The sequence below is a fragment of the Hyperolius riggenbachi genome, chromosome 1 (assembly GCF_040937935.1).
Source record: "Hyperolius riggenbachi isolate aHypRig1 chromosome 1, aHypRig1.pri, whole genome shotgun sequence".
Taxonomy (NCBI): domain Eukaryota; kingdom Metazoa; phylum Chordata; class Amphibia; order Anura; family Hyperoliidae; genus Hyperolius; species Hyperolius riggenbachi.
In genome coordinates, this window is record NC_090646.1 from 92,742,291 (window position 1) to 92,764,138 (window position 21,848).

The following is a 21,848-nucleotide window of genomic DNA, read 5'->3' on the forward strand; positions in this document are numbered from 1 at the left end:
ACAGCGCCGGGTCCTGGCTTGATGACGTCATCAAGCCGCGACCCGGACCTGAGCGTCATTTGGAGCGGAGATGGCGGCCGGTCCCGAAGTGGTTAAAAAGGATATCTATGTCAAACTGAAGCAACCATCCTAGTTCACACTCGGCGCTTGGAGCGCCACTTGCCCGCGATCGTGTTCGGCACTGCGATCGTGATTTGTGGGCAAAATCTCGCGATTCAGCGTGATTTGCACTTGTGATTCCCATTCAATAGAACGAGAATCACAGTGCAATCGCTCCTGGAACATTGCATGCAAATGTTTGTGATTGATTGAAATTGCAAATGCTGCAGTGTGAATGAATCCATAGGGATACATTAGTAGCAGCGCTTTGCTGATCGCTGGAGATCAGCAAAGTACTGAGAAATCACCAAGTGGGAATCAGCCCTAAGGGTCCGTTCACATCTAAAACCGCAAAACAAGTGATTTTTCCGCGATTAACGTGGAAAAATCAATGGACACTGCAGCGGTTTTGGAGCGATCGCGATTAGCGGTGCTATGCATGCTAATCGCGATAGCTACACGCTAATCGCGAATCGCCGGCAAACCGCTGCATGTAACACGTTTGTGGTTAACGCTAACCGCAAACGCGGCAGTGAGAACACTGCCATAGTGTTACATGTTGTAGCGGTTTTAAAAAAAAATGCTAGCGGTTTGCCTTGAGTGGGGATCCCGCTCAAGTAAGAACGGGCCCTAACTGAAACCATTTTTCACATGCATACAAAGTTGTTTTAACATTTGCATAATGAGTATCAGTTAGCTAGACTGTTGACCGGAGTGGGTCATCTGTACTTGTGCAATGCCATGGAATCTCCTTCATTCATTGGGGTTGATTCACAAAACCTATTTCATGAACAATCTCACTTTACTTATTAACTCATGATTCATGTCTACTTATCTGTGCTTTCACATGATTATCTCTCACTTAATTCATGATTTATCTTTAATTGGGCCATATGCAATTCACTTTTTCACCACATTTCTCTCCCAAGAGATAATTTTTCTTCTTTAATTTAGAATAACTTTTTAGTACTTTGCAATGGGAAAAGTACCAAAAAGTAGTGGAAAAAGTACTATCAAAATTATTTTGAGTATTTTTTTGCTTTCTAGGGATTTAAAAGACATTTTATCGACAAATTTGAAAATTTCACCTGGGAGAAAACTCAGGTGAAAAAGTTAATTGCATATGGGCCATTGTCTCTTCATCCAATTAATTAGTTCTCTTTATCTGTTATCTCCTGTCAATTAGCTCCCCTTAAGGTAGTCAGATTTTCACTAGCTACTGTAATGCTAGGTACACACGATACAATTTTCTGGCAGATTTACCTGCCAGATCGATTTTTTCCAGCATGTCCGATTTAATTGTAATTTCGATTACATTTTAAAATGTTTCACAATTGTTGTCCTTAAACAAAATGCTAAAACAGAACGCAATATAATTTACTAATTAACTGTGTGAAAGCATTATGTCCTAGGCTGCATGAATATTCTTTGATAAAGAGTCCTTTGGTTAATCCAATTGGCCAAACATCTTGGCCAATAGGATTGTAAGCCCGCCCACCACGACAAGGTAAGGTTGCATGAATATAAATTAGTGATTAATGGGACCTTTTGTATTTAAAGCTACTTTCAATCAGGGGGTGGGGGGGGGGAGTTAAGTGTTAAGTACTTACTATAAATGTGAAAGAATGTACTGTTATTGTATGTACTGACTGAACTGAATAAAGTTTATACAAATGTTAGGTTAGTTAAGTTATAATAGGATATTATGTAGGTAGAAAAGAGAGAGAATACAATTCAAGGACAACTGAAGTAAGAAGAATATGGAAGCTGACATGTTTATTTCCTTTTAAACAATACCAGTTGCCTGGCAGGCTGGCTGATCTATTTGGCTGTAGCAGTGTCTGAATCACACCAGAAACAAGCATGCAGCTAATCTTGTCAGATCTGACAATCAAAAACACCTGATCTGCATGTTTGTTCAGGGTCTATGGCTAAGTATTAAGCCTCATCTACACGAGTAGATAAGGCTCCGATACGGCGGCTCGATTAGCCGCCGGATCGCCTCTTCCGCGTCCCCGCGCGTGCCCGCCGCGTCCCTGCTTGCCGCACCGGATTAGATTCCCCGCTCGTCCCCGCCGGCGCCACTTATCTTCCGCTCGATTCCCTGCCATTGTCCCCTCGCGGGGAGCGAGCAGGGAATCGGCAGTGGGGAGATCCGTCCTGTCGGATCTTATCAATCGAGCCGCATCAGCGGCTCGATTGATAAGGAACATTGCCACCACATCTACGCGTGTAGAAGCGGCTTTAGAGTCGGAAGATCAGCAAGATATCCAAGCAACTGGTATTACTTAAAAGGAAATAAATATGGCAGCCTCCATATCCCCCTCCCTTCAGTTGTCCTATAATATCACAAGTTTTGCTAATTTATGTCTGTTACTATAGATAAATTATTAACCACTCTATGTCTTGGCCACAGGGTGAACGATATATCTGGTGTGCTCTAGAATTCATTGACAGGCCTGGGCGAAGCATAAATTTTTTCACTATTTTTCCTCTGCTGTCTGAAACATATGTAAAAGCAAACTATAGTAGGTGATATCACATTTAATACATTATTTTAATTGAAATGATTAACCTTTTGCCGACCGCGTCACGCCGGTGGGCGTGGCCGCGGCGGCAGCCCCAGGACCGCCTAACGCCAATTGGCGTAAAGTCCTGGGGCCAGCTAATGCAGGAGATCGCGCGCACGATGCGCGCGCATCTCCTGCTTGGGGGGCGGAGCTCCGCCCCGCCTTCAGTCTCCGAGCGGCTACTGCCGCTCGGGAGACTGTTAGACGGCGAGATCGCCGTCTATTTCTGTGTACAGCGCTGCGATCGGCTGCAGCGCTGTACTGGGGACAGCCGTGTCACACGGCTGTCCCCCTGGGGGACAAGAGAGCGATCGGCTCTCATAGGCAGAAGCCTATGACAGCCGATCGCCGTAATTGGCTGGCTGCGGGGAGGGAGGGAGGTAGGGAGGGAACTTTTGTAAACAAACAGTGATTTTTCAATAAAAATCACTAACAATAATATTTATATTAAAAAAAATAAACATGTGGGGGGCGATCAGACCCCACCAACAGAGAGCTCTGTTGGTGGGGAGAAAAGGGGGGGGAGATCACTTGGGTGCTGTGTTGTGCGGCCCTGCAGTTTGGCCTTAAAGCTGCAGTGGCCATTTAAGCAAAAAAAGGCCTGGTCGTTTGGGGGGTTTGACACTGCAGTCTTCAAGAGGTTAAGCATGTGATAGTAATGAAAGTGAGGCATAAAATTGTCATTACTATTTAAATTAACTGTTAACTTTAATTTAAGATTTAAAATAAACATTGATGAAACAGAAACCATGTTTTTTTTGTTACTTTTGTGAATTGGCTCATCTTTATGAGTGGCAAATGTGTGAACTATAAAGACAAATGGAAGTTCTGACTAAATTAGAACCATCACTGGCTCCCTCTCAAGTGTCAGTGATATACAGCTTACCGTTGTTGGGAAAATGAAAGTATCTTTTGAACTTTTAAGTAACGCTTCGTAAAAATAACCATTAGATTATCTTGCATCAATAACATACATCTAAAGTGGCTACAGAGTAACTGAAACTCATAGTAGCATACGTTAAACACATTGTAAAGAGTTTTTATCAACTGTGTTAGAATATATTTCTTTTTTACTTTTTTTTTATTAATTTAAAAAAGGACAAATACCAATCAAATGGAATATATACAGTATATAGATATATATAGTCCTAAATAATATGAACTTTTATCGAGAGTTTCCTCAAAAGAGATTTTTTTTCAAACATTACACATAACATACCTTTAACCTCCCTGCCTTTCTGATTCTATGCGGAACACGGCCGCGGGAGGGGTCTTTTTTTGCAATTTTTTTTTTAGCATGTAGCTAGCCTAGCACTATCTACATGCTTCCCCCCTCCCTTCGCTATCCCACCCACCCTTCTGATCCCCGCCGGCGTAAATACCCAGCAGGAAATCCTGTTCTGAACAGGATTTCCTGTATGGGCTTCCCCCGCCGCCACCCCATAGCACAGCAAAGTGCTAGCTGCATGTTTGAATGAATAAATTATGCAGATCGGCCCACCAGGGCCTGAGGTATCCTCAGTGGCGGCTTTCCCCATGCTCAGCTCGGGATATCCGGCAAGGAGGTTAAAGCTTCCACCAAGCAAGAAATTACTCAAAATAAGTTTGCTATTACTTTTTTACCTTCCTTTTTTTATATTTTTTTCAATTGCTAAGTGCTAAAAAAAATGTTTAAAGATAAGATATAAAATTATCTTCTGGGAAAAAAACTCAGGAAAAAAGTTAATTGAATATATAGGCCCTTATTTAATTAACGTTTCAGCTAAGTTTTTTCCAAGGTAATAATTTTTCGTCTTCTGTTTAAAATAACTTTTCAGTACTCTGCAATTAAAAAAGTACCACAAGTAGATTAAAAAAAAAAGTACTGCCAAAATTATTCTGAGTATTTTCTTGCTTGCTGGTGGTCTAAAAGGCATTTTATTAATAATATGTAAACATATTACCTAGGCCAAAAAATGTAATTGGAAAAAATGCAATTCATGTTTTCTTTTGAGTTTTCTCCGAGGAGATATTTTTAAATGTTCTCTTTAAAATAACTTTTCAGTACTTTTTAATTAAAAGAGGTACTAAAAAGTAGGTGAAAGGTTCTGTAAAAATTATTCTGACCATTTGCTTGTTTGCTGGTGTCTTAACAGGCAATATATAGATAAGGTGTGAACATATCTCCTGGAAAAATTAAGGAGAAAAAGGTAATTGCATAAGGGCCCTAGTGTCTAGTATAAGAATACATTAAATAATACTGGCAGAAGATTTAAACAAATATTTTTTATAAGAACGTCTTATATAAATAAGTTTAGAAGACTTCAACTCTGGTGTCTAGTTCACAGCCAGTCCATTGCACGGAATTGTATATTGTATAGCCTGTTCTTATGGGTTTCCTCCCACATTCCAAAAATGTGCTGCTTAGTTAATTGGCTTGCCAAAGATTTCCCTAGTGTTTCACAAATGTTAGTTCATGTACATTCTTACGTGAATGTACATGTATTTTTGTTTATTTACATAATTCTTTTTTTTTCACATTGAAATTGATTGTAAGATCATGGTGTAGTATAAAAAGTTGCATGAAGAGTAGGATCTTTTTTAACCTTTGTTATGATAAGCAGTGCTCACAGATATTTCTGTTTTTAGCATAAATTGGGAAGGATTTTTATTTTATTTTTTAAATAAAACACTTATAAAGATATTTTTTAATGTTCACGTGAAGCCTACAAGGGATTGACTTTGCAATTCACCTTCAGCCTTCAAGGATTGCAATCTATTATGGGAAACTTCAGTATGAATTACCGTATATACTCGCATATTAGCCGACTCGCATATAAGCCGACCCCCTAACATTTACCTCAGAATTCAGGAAAAAATGATTGACTCCCATATAAGTGGAGGACAGGACAACACTGGGGTGGTTGTTGCATTTCATATGGTGATTATTGCAGAGATCACATCTGTATGAAACAGATGCAGGAGCTAGCACCATTTAACTGGTAATCTGCACACAGAACTCCCACCACACAATCAACAGGCAGAGCTGAAAGCTACAATACTGACCTCATTCTTAATGAAAAATGCCTGGTTATCATGGTGATCTTTTAATGTCAGTACAGTCACTTAGCTGTAACAAGCAGGCAGCTAGCTTAGGTGGAGTGGATTCAGAATGCCCTGTTTAGTCTGCACACTGTGATTGATCTGGTTGGAGTCAGAACAACCAGTCTCCACTGGTGCCAAGCAGGGGGTTGCGGGCTGTGCATTGGATAGCGCACAGTGGAGCCAGCTAAATGGGTGCCTTTACTGTGGATGGGTGAAGGGGAGTGAAACAGCTGATATCCAGGAGTTGTGCTGACTGACCTGCAGAGATGATCTGAATGTAGCGGTGATGCTTGTGCAGGCTTCAGCATGCTTCCAGGATGTTCAGAGGTGCGGGCCAGCTGATTGGATTACCGCCGGTGCTGCGGGCTGTGCAGGGGAGCTGATCGGCGGTTGCCTGTACTGTGGATGCATTGCCGAAGGGGACCGCCGAGTGCAACAACTGATCTGCATTAGGATCTCCTGGATAGGTCTCGGCAGGTGTGATCAGAGGTCCGGGGGAGAGCAAAGCAGGAGAGATGGATGGCCAGAAACACAGCTCCGCTCTTCCATGCACATAATCTCGCACTTCCTGTGCAGAGACAGCATGAAGCGCGAGATTATGTGCACGGAAGAGCGGAGCTGTTTTTCTGGCCATCCATCTCTCCTGCTTTGCTCTCCCCCGGACCTCTGATCTCGCCTGCCGTGACCTAACCAGGAGATCCTAATGTATATCAGTTGTTGCACTCGGCGGTACCCTTTGGCAATGCATCCAAAGTACAGGCACCCGCCGATCAGCTCCCCTGCACAGCCCGCAGCACCAGCGGTAATCCAATCAGCTGGCCTGCACCGCGAACCTCCAGGAAGCATGCTGAAGCCCGCACAAGCATCGCCGCTACATTCCGATCATCTCGGCAGGTCAGTCTACACACCTCCACCACAGACACAGGCAGGTGACCCGCATATAGACCGAGGGGGTGACTTTTCAGCACATTTTTTGTGCTGAAAAATTCGGCCTATATGCGAGTACAGTATATACGGTATCATCTTATTTTAGATTAATTCCACAATTACATTTTTTTTTCAATATAATTTCAGCTTGTCCTGGATTCTTTTGTGGCAATGCTAGTTCAAATAGTTGCAATTGTTTATCTTTCTTTAGTGAGTTATTTTCTGTATCTGGACAAGAACTCTTCGAATGGCTGAAATAAAAAGGAGACTACATCACATCCACAGGCTTTCTGGGCTCAAATGATGGTTGTCACCTATAGTAGGGGTTGACATTTTTGAACTCCCTGATTTTAATGTCCTACAGGAAGACTTATGTGATGCCCTATTATTTCCAGACTTTTCCATGTCCTGAAATTAGAAGGTAAAATCTGTCTACTCAAAGCTACATTGGGTTACCAACAGAGGAGTAGCTATGGGGGGAAAGGATATATCTGTCCCTGGGCGCAGCATCTGGGGGGCGCAGCTATAGGTTTTACTTTCCCTTAAGCATCCCTGTTGAAGAGACTATGAAAGACGGTGGAAGGATCCAATCCTCTCCTCTGCTTCCTCCTGCTCTCTGCCCCAGAGTTTTGTTTTATTTTATCCCCCTGCTGTAATCAGCGCTTGCCAGGTTTGCATCAGCAAAGTAGATCATGTGTATTTCTGCTTATCTCCCAACTTTCTAATGCCTGGTACACACAATGCAATTTCCTGCCAGGTGGATGGGTCAAATTTATCATTTCCGGCATGTTTGATCTGCTACTGATGGAGAACAGGATCGATTTTGTGCAGTACTGATCTGAAAATCGATCATGTTCTTAATCAGGTGCAGATCGGACATGCAGGAAATTATTCTAAAACTCGAATATCTCTGGGAAAGCATGACGGACCCTCTTATGGTTCACATCTTGTCACGAGGGGGCGCAAAAACTGACTTTGTCCCCGGGTGCTGAAAACCCTAGCTACGCCTCTGGCTACCAAGCCTACCTACAGAATACCCAGAACACTCCTGGTGACCCGAAAGGCCTAGGAAAGTATAAGGGGCTAAAATAAACCGAAAAGCCTTCTTACTAAAAATCAACACTGAATATAGTTTTGCCTTCTTACAGAAGGTATTTGTGATAATTCCACTTTAAAGGACACCTGAAGTGAAAGGGATATGGAGGCTACCATATTTATTGAAACAAAAACTGTTTCATAGGAGTCCTGTTAATCTCTTTGGCTGCAGTGGTGTCTAAAATACCCATCTGAAACAAGCATGTAGCTAATCTCGTCAGACATCAGTCAAAAACATCTGATAGTGATCTGCATATGCTTGTTTAGAGCCTATGGCTAAATGTACTAGAGGCAGAGGATCAGGAGGACTGTCGGGCAACTGGTATTGTTTAAAAGGAAATAAATATGCCAGCTTCCATATCCCTTTCACTTCAGGTGTCCTTAAAGTGAGCAACTGTGGTTTCCCATGATGCATCACTTTAAAGTATGCAAATCATCTCTTTATGCCCATAAAAGCCAGGTACACAAGAACCACTGGTGTATAGTGAGCCTATAGCTAGCCTACCTATGGATTTATAGTATCACCATATGACCATATGACCAGTGGTGTGGACACTTATATTTTGAAGCCAGGGTTGTTACTTTAAAATGAACCTGCTTGTTATCAGCCCTGAAAAAAAAATCCCTAACTGAGCATTCAGTCTGGTTTTGCTCAGGAATCATTATAGCTGAGTCTTTCTTCTCTGATGTCTTTTCAAGCCCAAGCCTGCTCCCTTCTGGCTCTGCTATAATGACTCAGCTATAATGATTCCTGACTTGGGAGGGACAAGTACTTAACAAGTTGCATGCAAGCTGCTACAGGAAACCAACATCCTCTAGTGGTAGACAGGTTATGTGTATGCTAGGTGTGTATTTTATCCCACAAGTGGGGCTTGCACTCTCTTGCAGGTAGGCACTTATCTGTTTTTAAGTCGCGCTGTTCATTTCCTTGCCATGTACTAATTTTATTCATTTTTGGTCAGCTGCTCCCACTTAACAGCTTTGCTTTTGGTGTATATGCAGAGCTTCTGTTTGGGTTCAAGGTGCGTTTGCAGTTTCTGGGGGGGCTCAGCGCACCTCTGATTGGAGGCCATTCGGAGGAGGCCTGGTGATGCGTTGATCCACCTTTTGCGCTATAATGATTCCTGAGCAAAGCCAGACTGAATGCTCAGTCGGGGATTTTATCAGGGCTGATAGCAAGCAGGTTGAGTAGTGAAAGATGAAACAGAGAGCAGGGTAGGTGTTTTCTCTAATGTTCCTACTGATATATATGGTAAAAAACATGAGAGCGCTTCGTCTCTGGTTAACTTTAACATCCATTTTGGTAACAAGAATGGCCATAGCAGTAATGGCCCTTTAATGAAGGCCATTAGATTTACTGCCCACATCATTACAGTGAACCACTCAGGTCAGCTTAGTGATGGATTGCCACTCTTCTCATATTGTCTGGAAGATTGCTGAGCTGATAGAGAATGGGAGGAAAAACTTTATTTCAACAAAAGCTGAAACAGGATGAAAGGCAGCTTGTTAAACAAGTGATCATAGATTGAAATGATTGTGAACTCCTGTGTAAAACCAAAAATTATCATCAAGTGTCTAAAGAACTTCCACCATTTCCATAAACTCAATAGAAATCAATTTTGTCTGAATAATCCAAATCAATGAAGTGCTGTTAATGATTGCAAATCTCAAGACCTGTTGATGCTCACTAGCCAAATGTATCCTCTTGTGATGATTTAAGAAAACGTTTGAATGTCCACAAATAACAAAGGAAGAAAAGGCTAATCCAAAGATGAATACAACTAATGACAAAGTGTGCTAAGAAACATGAAGTTCATTTTTTCTGGAACAGGGATGCTCTGTTCTCATTAACACTGAAAAATTAAAATCCTATTTGTAAAAACAGAAAGGGTTGTTTCTCAAAGTCAAATCAAAATATAAGACCGTGCTTCACAGAATCTAAAGTCTTGACCTGTACTTTATAGGCGTGATGCAATTTTGATAATCACTGACGTTAAGGACTGCTGATTTTTTAATACATGCGAATAAGTATTTGCATAATTCAATTACGAAAACAATGTGAAATTAAAATGACTTTGCCACACTATGCGAAAAAAAAAATGTTTTTAATGCTTATCGTTCCAACAATCTTTTCCTTGATTCCAGTTAGTGTTTTTAGATGTGGAAGATGTTCTCTAACTACCTCAAGACCGCGTCACGCCACGTGATGGCAGCCCCAGGACTGTCTAATGCCAATCGGCATCAAGTCCTGGGGCCGGCTATTGCAGGAGATCTCTGCATGAATGACAGAGCTCCGCTTCGCCTCCAGTCTCCCATCGGTGATCGCCGCTCTGAGACTGTTAGACGGCGAAACCGCTATCTTTTATCATGGTATAGCACTGCAATCTACAGCAGCGCTGTACTGGAGACAGCCGTGTGAAGGGGGATCACTTGTGTGCTGTGTTGTGCCGCCCTTCAGCGAGGCCTTAACCTATTTTGGTTCCTGGACGTAGAAACTACGTCCAGGAACCATGCGCGCTACCGCGCGCTCCCGCGGCTGATCGCGCGTGTGCACGCTCACTCCCGGCCGCGGATTCGGTAGCCACGGAATCAATGTATCGGGCTATGGTGCCCGATCACTGATTCCTCTCCCCCGCTGAAAAAGCGACAGCTTCTCTCTGAAGCTGTGCTTTTTCTGGCTGTTCCCTCCCCGATGTGTCACTCTAAGCATGTGTTACGCTTAGAGTGACGTCATGTAAACAAACTCATGGCCACCATCTTGTGGCCAAAAAGTAATACTACACCTGAAAGTAAAAAAAAAATAAAAATTAACACACATTTACATTATAAATCTATTGTTTACCTCCCACCCTCCCAAAACTACCCAAATAAAATATTTACTATAAAAAAAAACCATTACAATAAAAAAAACATGTAAATATTTACCTAAGGGTCTAAACTTTTTAAATATCAATGAAAAGATGAAATATTTCTATATTTTTTTTATTTTAAACTTGTAAATAGTGATAGATGCAAAATGGAAAAAATGCACCTTTATTTCCAAATAAAATATTGTCGCCATACATTGTGATAGGGACATAATTTTAATGGTGTAATAACCGGGACATATGGGCAAATACAATACATGAGTTTTAATTATGGAGGCATGTATTATTTTAAAACTATAATGGCTGAAAACTGAGAAATAATGAATTTTTCCATTTTTTTTCTTATTCTTCCTGTTAAAATGCATTTACAGTAAAGTGACTCTTAGCAAAATGTACCCCCCAAAGAAAGCCTAATTGGTGGCGGAAAAAACAAGATATAGATCAGTTCATTGTGATAAGTAGTGATAAAGTTATAGGCTAATGAATGGGAGGTGAACATTTCTCACGTGAAAACAACGGAACGCGAATGGGTTAAATCTGCAGTGGCCTATTTCAGTAAAAGTGGCCTGGTCTTTAGGGGGTTTAGCACTGTGGTCCTCAAGTGGTTAATGTCAAAGATGAGATCAGATGAGCACTAAACTGTTAGCCTACTTGATCCAGGTGATTTATATAACTAAAAGGCAGTTTTAACCATTTCAGCCCGCAGGGATTTTTCACCTTATGCGTGAGAGCAATTTTCACCTCCCATTTATTCGCTAATAACTTTATCACTACTTATCACAATTTATTGATCTATATCTTATTTTTTCAGCCCCTTATTAGGCTTTCTTTGGGTGGTACATTTTGCTAAGAATTATTTTTTTATAAATGCATTTTAACAGGATTAATAAGAAAAAAATGGAAATAAATCATTAATTCTCAGTTTTCGACCACTATAGCTTTAAAATAATCCATGCTACCATAATTTAAACCTATGTATTTTATTTGCCCGTTTGTCTCGGTTATGACACCATTTAAATGTTGTCCCTATCCCAATGTATGGCGCCAATATTTTATTTGGAAATAAAGGTGCATTTTTTTCCATTTTGCGTCCATCACTATTTACAAGCTTATAATTTAAAAAATGTGCATAGTATACCCCCTTCAAATGCATATTTAAAAAGTTCAGACCCTTAGGTAACTATTTATGTCTTTTTTTTTTTTTATTGTAATTTTTTTCCATTAAAAATTTTATTTGGGTAATATTTTGGTGTGGGAAATAAACAGTTCATTTTTAATGTTATTATATGTGTAAATTGTAATGTAAAAAATATGTAGATGTAGTTTTACTATTTGGCCACAAGATGGCCACCTTCAATTTTGTTTTCCCTCCTTGTGCTTCTCGCTAAGCAGAAGCACAAGGGGGATGCGGAAATTTTGACAGGCAGAAACACTGAAGCCTCTTGTGAGAGAGCGCTTCGGTTTTTCTGCTGGGGACACTGATCGGTGATCGGGAACCATGTTCCCGTTCACTGATCCCAGGGCTACCAGGGGACACCATGGGGGGACGGGGGCACGCCCGCGATCACGCACGGGAGCGCGCCAAAGCGTGGCACCGCAGGAGAGCAGCCACCTGGATGTGAGCTTCACGTCCGGGCGGCAGAAATAGTTAAGGTACCCCTGAACTGTTTTTCATCAACATTACTTTTAATACAGTTTTATTTGTGCACCATCCCCCTCCCCCCCCACGACCCCTGTCTCCCCCGTTCCACTCAGCAATAATGCAGAATGTCGATTTTGGACGGGGAGGAAGTGGCAGTTCTTCCTCCTCTCTGCTCATCCTTAGGAATGCATCCTTCACTAGCCATTTATAGTTGGTGTTACTTCACACAGCATGCAGGGGAGCTGTGAAGTGTGCGGGCTTGTGGTGATCGAACTTGGAACAGGATCAGAGTGGGGGACACAGACACAGCTGGAGGGGGAGGATGGTGCAGTGACATATGTGACATATGTCACAGCACCACAAATAAAACAGTATTAAAAGTATGTTGATGAAAAACCGGTTCAGGGGTACTTTAATGTAAGGCGTGGCCACACTGATGCTGGTTGGGAGTTAAACAGCACAGTAATGGTACCCATACACAGTACAATAAAAATGTTCGATTTCCTGTTTTTCTACCAAAATGATTGAATCGAATGAAAGTTGAAAATATTTTTTTTTTCAATCAAGAATAACGAACGATTATCCTGTTTTTTTCGATAAAAATCTGATCAGACATGGTGGAAAAATCTTTATATATAATCTTTACATTATATATATAATCTTTTTATATTAAAATCTATATATTATATTATATATGTTGCTGTCACTTACAGTAGGTAGTAGAAATCTGACAGAAGCGACAGGTGTTGGATTAGTCCATCTCTTGATGGGGGATTCTCAGGGATGTATTTATTTTCAAAAGCACTTAGCGAATGGCAGTTGCTCTGTCCAACTGCCAAAACACTGTGTAGTAACTAGCAAGCAGGGAAGCTGGCTAGCATCATTGTTTAAATCCTTTTTGGGGAATATCTTTATAAAGAATAAAAGCCTTGCTGAGAATCCCCTATGAAGAGAGGTACTAGTCCAAAACCTGTCGCTTCTGTCAGATTTCTACTATCTACTGTAAGTGACAGCAACATAGGAGAAAAGTAATTTATAACGTACTTCTTATTTGTCTATGTTTGCACATATTTTAAATTTTAAATTTTTTTTGCCATAGTGCCCCTTTAACTGCAGGTTGTACCCTGGGAGGTGGCTTAGTGTGGGAGGCACAGTTGTGGGTAATGGCTTAGAGAAGTAGTTGTGCTGTGTGCACAGACTTTGGGCAGTGGGGGTTGTGCAGCGGTTGTGGTGTTGGGCGGTGGTATTGGCGCTTTGAGTCCGCAAGGAGAAAAGCGCAATATAAATGTTATTTGTCTTGTCTTGTCTTGGTATGCGATTCTTTTCAGAATCGGGGTTTACTGCTAAGACATATCACTCAACTCTAAATGGTGAAAGTATGTGCACATACGTAATTTGCATTTTCCTGTTTTTGTGGGTTATTTTCGCCATTGTGCCCCTTTACATAAAAATGTTTTTTTTTAAAGAAATAAATACTATTCACTATAAAGGAGCCATGCTCAGCTGTAGCAGCCAGGCACAGCTCCAGGAGTCAGGCAGCTTGCACTTTTGGCTTTCCACTGCTCCTCGCAGAGTACTTAGGAGATTGCAGCGGCACTAAGCTGAGGGATCACAATGTGCAATCCCTGGGCTTAGTAAATCACCTGCTAAGTATATATCGTTCCAATATGAAAATCCTGTATCTGTCCCGTTAAAGACGTCACTTTTTTTACCTAAAATAAGCCACATCTACAATACCTACAGGTAAAATATATACAGGTATGTGTACACCTTCAGCGCTAATCAATGATTCCACCACCATGAGCACCAAAAAACTAGATGCGCTTACCAGATAGTTACAGACCTTGATTATAGGGTCTGTAACAAAGCATAATATGATCAATGACAGATGTCTCCCCAGCTGGCCTCCTCTCCAAAGTGGAAGTGTCAGTAATGATTCACAAGCTCCCGTATGCAGTCATTCCCAAATGCATGTATAAAAGACAATAATGGGCTCATCTAAGCGTATCAGTCTTATATTTAATAAAAATTCTGTTTAAAATACACAATAAAGCAGTAATATCACTCACATCTGGGTCCTTATAACAGGGACCCAAAGCAGAATAAAGCACGTAAATATCACAGGACGCCGTCCAGCCAAAGTCTGCCTCGCCCGACCGGTTTCACTGTTATAGTTTCCTCAGGGGCTAAATGATAGGATGGCTGGAACGGCATATACCGGTATACCGTGACTGGGATTAATATTCAGAAATGTGGGTGGAGCCTACAAAAGCCAATCAAAAATTACCTACTGATTTTTCAGGGGAATATTTCATTGCTGCCATTCTTGCACTGTTAATGGCACAAGCCTGAAACCTGGTACAGTTGATCATTGGGTGACTGGGGTTTGAATTGATAAAAGGTGTTGGAGCCACAAACAGCCAATCTTATTTGTTTCATTTTAACACAGGTTATTGATGCTAAAAACCGCAAAGCTCACAAACTTGGTCATTGAGTAATTGAGTAATTGTGTGTTAGGGTTAGGAAAAGTGGGCGCAACCAACACCAGCCAAATACATAATCGGGCAATACCGGGTCATCAGTGGGCGGAGACAAATACACATTTCACTGAGAAAATGTAAACAGCAGCCATTCTTACACTGTTAATGGTAGGGTTCTCAAACTTTGCACAGTTGGTCACTGGGTGACTGGGATTAATATTCAGAAAAGTGGGTGGAGCCTACAAAAGCTAATCAAAATTCACCTATTGATTTTCAAGGGGAATATGTAATTGCCGCCATTCTTGCAATGTTTATGGCACAAGCCTTAAACCTGGTACAGTTGGTCATTGGGTGACTGGGGTTCAAATTTAGACAAAGGGGTGGAGCCACAAACAGCCAATCAGATTTGTTTAATCTCAGTGCAAATCATTGATGCCAAAGACTGCAAAGCACACAAACTTGGTCATTGAGTAACTGTGTGTTAGGGTTAGAAAAAGTAGGTGGAGCCAACATCAGCCAAATACATACCTGAACAATGTCAGGAAATCAGTGGGTGGAGAAAAATACAAATTTCATTAGGAGAATGTAAACTGCAGCCATTCTTACACTGTTAGTGGCAGGGTTCTCAAACTTTGCACAGTTGGTCACTGGCTGACTGGGATTAATATTCAGAAAGGTGGGTGGAGCCTACAAAAGCCAATCAAAATCCACCTATTGATTTTTAAGGGGAATATTTAATTGCTGCCATTCTTGCACTGTTAATGGCACAAGCCTCTTGCACTGTTAATCACCTGTACCTGGTACACTTGGCCATTGAGTGATTGGGGTTCAAATTCAGAAAAGTGGTGGAGCCACAGCCAATTTATTTTATTTCAATGCAAATTATTGATGCCAAAGGCCGCAAAGCTCACAAACTTGGTCATTAAGTAATTAGGTAATTGTGTGTTAGGATGGTTAGGAAAAGTGGGCGGGGCCAATGCCAGCCAAATACATACCCGGGCAACGCCGGGCGTCCAGCTAGTATATATATATTTGTTTGTTTGTTTTATTTCCTAATATTTTTATCTATTTTGTTTTATTATTTTTACAGTTCCCCCTCCCTCCCTCCCCCCAGCCTATCTCTGTGATCGGCTGTCTTAGGCTTCAGCTATGACAGCGGATCACCTGTGAGCCAATGGAGGGGACAGCCATGTGACACTGTAGATCGAAGCGCTGCACGGGAAATTAGACGGCGGGTAATTGTACGGGTAATCAACAGTCTCCCGAGCGGCAATCGCTGCTCGGAGACCTAAGGCTCCGCTCCGCCCACCAAGCAGGAGATGCGCGTGCAGCCTGCACGTGATCTCCTACAAAACAGATCCCCAGGACTTCACACCGATGGGCGTTAGGCAGTCCTGACGTGACGCGGTCGGGTAGTAGTTAATGTGTTTTTAATTGTATTGTACTATCATAAGGTATTGTATTAGCATTTGATCATGTTATAATTTAGATCCTGTATAAAAAAATGTTCAAATTTTAATTGAATGGGCCTTAATTTCTTCCCTTTTGGTGTTGCATGTGGAGTGAGGGACCCAGGTGGGGGCAGAGCCCAGGGCCCCGGCTTCTCATGTGCCCCAGTGTTTTGTGATTTTAAATCTAACTTTTGCTGTTGCAGCTTCTAGTGTACAGGTGAGGTCAGTGTAGGGAGGGGGGCATGGAGAGGGATACCTGCACTTGTGTGCAACTGAGTTCTCGCTCTCCTGTCTAGGCCGTCCATCTTAGCTCCTGCTAGATTTGACACTGCTGACACAGGTGGAAGTATGGGCACCCTATTGGCTGACAGGCTGTCTGTGGACCAATTTGAATGGATAAGTGCTGTGTGGGAGTGAGCAATCACTTTTGTGTTTGGCTTTGTGTTTTTCCCTGGGTGTACCTACGTTTCTAGCCCCTCTTGATAGGCCAGTGTGGGGACACTTTTTCCTGTTTGATAGCTATTTGAAACTAGTAGCTACTGCGAGTTTGTGAAACTTTCTCTTACTTTCCCAAGTGGGGGCTGCAAGCACTCATCGAGACCTCGCCAGATTGCTCATAATTACAGGAAAGAGCAGAGCAGCAAGTAATGATGGTGTGTACAATACCTTGGCATCTTTGCTGTACGCAAGCAGCTTGTCTTCCTCCTTTGGATGAAAGATGAGGGTCTCCACAGAGAAGGCAATCAGATGTTTCTGAAATGTTGCTCCTTCGTCACTGCTCGTAAATAGACATTGTTCAGAGACCGAGGAGCTGACAAGAATAATCTGCCGGGGAGCATAAAGGAAAACAATATGAGAACATGCCAATTTACAATGGGAAGCAATTAATGTAATTGTGAGGGCTCTGTATAAATAAGAACTTGCTGAATTGTGACTGCTCTACAATGCACCAGAATTACGGTAATGACAGAAGCCGCTATGTGCGTCGAAGCGCAGCGTGTGTCTTCTTGTGTGAATGGAGAAAGAAGAATGGGGAGTCAGAGGTCCACAAAGATGTCCTTAAAGGACCACTATCATTAAAAATGAAATAGAATTTAAAGAGACTCTGTAACAAAATTTTGAGCCTTATTTCTTCTATCCTATAAGTTCCTATACCTGTTCTAATGTGCTCTGGCATACTGCAGCCTTTTCTAGTTGCACGGTCTCTGTAATGAACCTTATCTTCTTACCTCTGTTGGCTCTGTCGGGCTCAGGCTGGAATGTGTGGAATGTGCAGCACTGCTTGTCATTGGCAGAAGCTATACACACCCTCTCCAAGCTCTGCATGAGTCACACAGTGAGCTGTTCACAGCGTATCACACTCTGGTTAGAAGCCATGTCTTTTGTTTGTAAACACTGCCTAAAACTTGGAATTACAAGCCAGGATTGCAGCAGGGAGTGGCAGAAACAGCACAGAGGGGCCCAGGAGAACATAAGGAATAGAATGGTATGCTTTTTATTGTAAGAATTGTAGAGTACAGATTCTCTTTAAAATACACATTAACACATACAAATAAGAAGTATGTATCTTCCAGAGTAAAATGAGCTATACATGACTTTTCTCCATTGTTGCTGTCACTTACAGTAGGTAGTAGAGATCCAACAGAACACACAGTAGTTTGACTAGTCCATCTACTCATGGGAGGTTCTCAATATTTCATTTATTCTTTACAAAAGCACTCCCAGGAAAGGATCTATACGAAGATGCAGGCAACCCCTACCTTCCTGTTTGCACATTACTCTGGCAGTTAGACTGAGTAACTGCCATTCACTAAGTGCTTTTGAAAATAAAAAAAAAACTGAGAATCCCCCCACAAGGCGATGAGCTAGTCCAAAACCTGTCCATTCTATCAGATTTTTACTACCTACTGTAAGTGACAGCAGCATAGGAGAAAAATAATTTATAGCACATTTTACTGTGGGGGAAATGAACTTTTCATTTATGTGTTTTTGTGTATTTTAACTTTTTTTTGCAAAGTGGTCAGTCACACTTGAACTTGAACAACAGTATGTGTATTTGTCAGTAATTTGAAGCTCATCAGGCTTAAAGAGAAACTCCGACCAAGAATTGAACTTTATCCCAATCAGTAGCTGATACCTCCTTTTACATGAGAAATCAATTTATTTTCACAAACAGACCATCAGGGGGCGCTGTATGGCTGATATTGTGGTGAAACCCCTCCCACAAAGAAATTTCTGAGTACGTACTCTTGGCAGTTTCCTGTCTGTGAACCCTGTTGCATTGTGGGAAATAGCTGTTTACAGCTGTTTCCAATTGCCAAAACAGCAAGCAGCAGCTACATCACTTGCCAGCAGTAAAAATGTCACCATGTGATAAATGTCAAATTATAAATCAGGGATTTAAAACATTTTACAATGGGCAAACACTGACTAAATCATTTATACATAATTATTGTAAAGATGAAGCACTTTTTTATTACATTATTTTCACTGGAGTTCCTCTTTAAATTAGGGAAACCAAGAATCATCTCTCCAGGGTCAAGCCCCCCTAAAAACTATTGTCTTTTATGAAATATAAATAACGGTAAAATATTTTTTATATTTACATCAGTCTTGTAATAAAAATGTGGGGCCAAGACAAAGAAGGATTTGTCGACTCAAATGTATGATAAAGAGTTTAGATTCCCTTGGCCATGGAATGCAAATCCTTGTACTATGGTATTAGAGTGCTTTCCCAATGTAATCTAAATGTTGTATTTGATGTTTGGTCCAAACAGCCCAGGTATCCTGCCCAGCAAACATGTAAATGAGAACTTGGCCATACAGAACAGTTAATTCATTGGCTACTATGGTTGGAGGGTTGCTTTTTGATGCTTGTTGATGGAATCATCAAGCAACTTTTTAGGAGACATCAATCTGTTGGGCCATAAAACCTTTATTTTTAGCCTGAAAGTGATCCAAAGCAGAGAAGATTAACGCAAATAATTTTTGGTAAATGGATCTTTTGAATCATCTGTTTTAATTCTGATTTTAATTTAAGAGATGATCCTCAAATTTTAACTTCCTGGCAAAGTTGGTGGGAAAACGGTGGCAGCTAATTCCATTGACTGTCAATGGGTTAATTAACTGTAAGCTACAGGGCTTCATTGGCTCAGTTTCAAATAATTCCAGTAGCTGCCAGTTGTTTAGCAGGTAGTTGGTTAATTAGCTATCAGCTACTGGACTTGATTAGCTAAGTCAGTCTAAATTTACTTGGAAAGTCGGACTGACGCCAGTTGTTTAATATAAAAGCCCATATGTAGCTATATTATTTATATATATATTGAATTTCATTACAAAATAACTGCCCAGAAGTCACAATATCTATCACTGCGGATAGATATACTTTTCACACATTTCCTTAGAGGGATCTATTAGGTGTGAATGTTGGTAGCTTTAGTGTGTTTGGGTTCATTATAGGAACTAGAAGAGACACATTTGTCTTCGGGGATATTTGTGAAATAGGATTGTATCTTCTAAATCTCAGACCAGTAGGTCATTGGGTATAATTCTCCTAATGTGTTAGATTGCTCAGAGCTTTTACGTGTTCCACAGACCTTGACCTTCAAAGATGAACTGACAAGACATGCCTGTATAGGGGAAGCTGTTCCACAATTCACTAAGCAAACAGTACGGAGTGCAAGTAATAACGAAATACAGGCTTGTTATGTATAAGATGGACATGTCTGGTTAAAGGGCACTGTTATACTCAGCTGAATATTATACATACAGTCAGGGGCGTAACTAGAAAATACACCCCATAACTAGAAAAAATTTGATCCCGCCCCCAGTGTTCACACTGTCTCCCTTGCCTACACCTGGTGACCCTCACAGACTGGGGGCCCATCTTCATGCAGAATTTTGCAAATGTTGTATGCAAATTTATGCAACTCAAACATGAACCAATCAAATACTGCTGAGGTAAAATTTGAGTGGTCCGTTTGCAAGATGCACACATTTGCATACAAAAATGTGCATAATCCTCATAATTCTACATCAAGTCAAAATTATTTGCATCTCATTGACCATCCCTAGTGTCTACTTGGTTCCCAATTGGTACTGTAAATGGCCCTGCGACAGGGAAATGGAAAAATGGGACAGCTTGAGACTGCTATGGAATCTTCAGCTATTATTAATAAGAAGGGGACACATTCAATATTGCTATTTTATTAACACTTCAGGTATCCTTTAAAGAGGAACTGTAATGGCAAAACGTCCCTTGGGGGGTACTCACCTCGGGTGGGGAAGCCTCCGGATCCTAATGAGGCTTCCCACGCCGTCCTGCATCCCTCGGGGGTATCGCTGCAGCCCTCCGTACAGCCGTGATGTAATATTTACCTTCCTGGCTCCTGCGCAGGCGCTCTGATGGCTGTCGGTTCCGAAGTAGGCGGAAATACCCGATCGCCGTCGGGGACCGCTCTACTGCGCAGGCGCAAGTCTCCGGCGCCTGCGCAGTAGAGCGGACCCGACGGAGATCGGGTATTTCCGTCTATTTCCGAGCCGAATGCAGCCACAGCGCCCCCGCTGGAGCCAGCAAAGGTAAATATTGAAATTACAGTCGGGCCTGTCGCCGGCTGTTCAGAGGGCTGCAGCGAGACCCCCTTGGGACGCAGGACGGCGTGGGAAGCCTCATTAGGATCCGGAGGCTTCCCCCACCCGAGGTGAGTACCCCCCAGGGGATCTTTTCAAAGTTACAGAGTCTCTTTAAGACATTTTAAGCACATTTAAAGGGAACTTGAGGTGAGAATGGTATGGAGCTGCCATATGTGTTTCCTTTTAAACAAGGCAAGTTGCATGGCTGTCCCTCTGATTCTGTGTCTCGTCTCTTAGCCAACAAGCGTGTAGTTCAGGTGCTCTGTCAAGTTTGACTGGATTAGCCACATGCCTGTTTCAGGGTTGTGACTCAGATACTACTGATGCCAGAAGACCAACAGGACTGCCAGGCAACTGGCATTGTTTAAAAGGGAATATATATGGCAGCCTCCATATGCCTCTCTCCTTTCAGTATAGGTACACTAAGCTTGCTTTCAGAGTTAGATTTTCAACAGTACTTGTAGAAAAACTTTGTTTTATTAAGCCTCTTTGTAGGCATAAAAAATAGAATTCTGCAGTATAGAGACAGGGAAGGTACTTTGTATGAGAGCCGTGGGCCAGAGAGGCAGAACCAGGACAGTTAATCAAGTTGATTGCAAGAATACCCCTTGAAACCTAATTTTGAAGTGGTTTATAATTGAACGCTCCTGTTGCCACATCGGAGAGCATTATTCCAGCTAACGCTGAAAGGCCAGGCGCACTTCCAGCAGCAACAACTTAACGCGCCGATCTATCTATTTCTGCTGTAAAGCCGCGGTTTTATTTGTAATAGTACGCATGAAGGCACACCTCTGATTTTAGTCACAGTTGGAGGAAGGCGTTCAAACATGATTTCTTACTTCCCATAAAATGAAGACTATGTACGTGACAGGAAAATCAAACAGCCTGGGTTTTCTCCCTCCTCCTTTTAACTTTTTAGAAGTAGAAAATGTGCATGTTTGTGCTGTTCAAGGAACAGAAACCTCCCAAATTAGCTATTGTCATAACAACATATGGAAGGA

The 21,848-nt window shown here is 41.7% G+C and overlaps 1 protein-coding gene across 5 annotated transcripts in view; it reads right to left on the bottom strand.

Moving 5' to 3' along the window:
- SORCS2 (sortilin related VPS10 domain containing receptor 2) overlaps positions 1-21,848 on the bottom strand; it is a 1,283,452-nt gene that overhangs the window by 402,540 nt on the left and 859,064 nt on the right. For all 5 annotated transcript variants that reach the window (XM_068276884.1, XM_068276875.1, XM_068276891.1 and 2 more), the window contains exon 4: positions 16,882-17,040. In XM_068276884.1, coding sequence (XP_068132985.1) covers positions 16,882-17,040 — 159 coding nt within the window. The remainder of the gene's footprint in view (positions 1-16,881; positions 17,041-21,848) is intronic.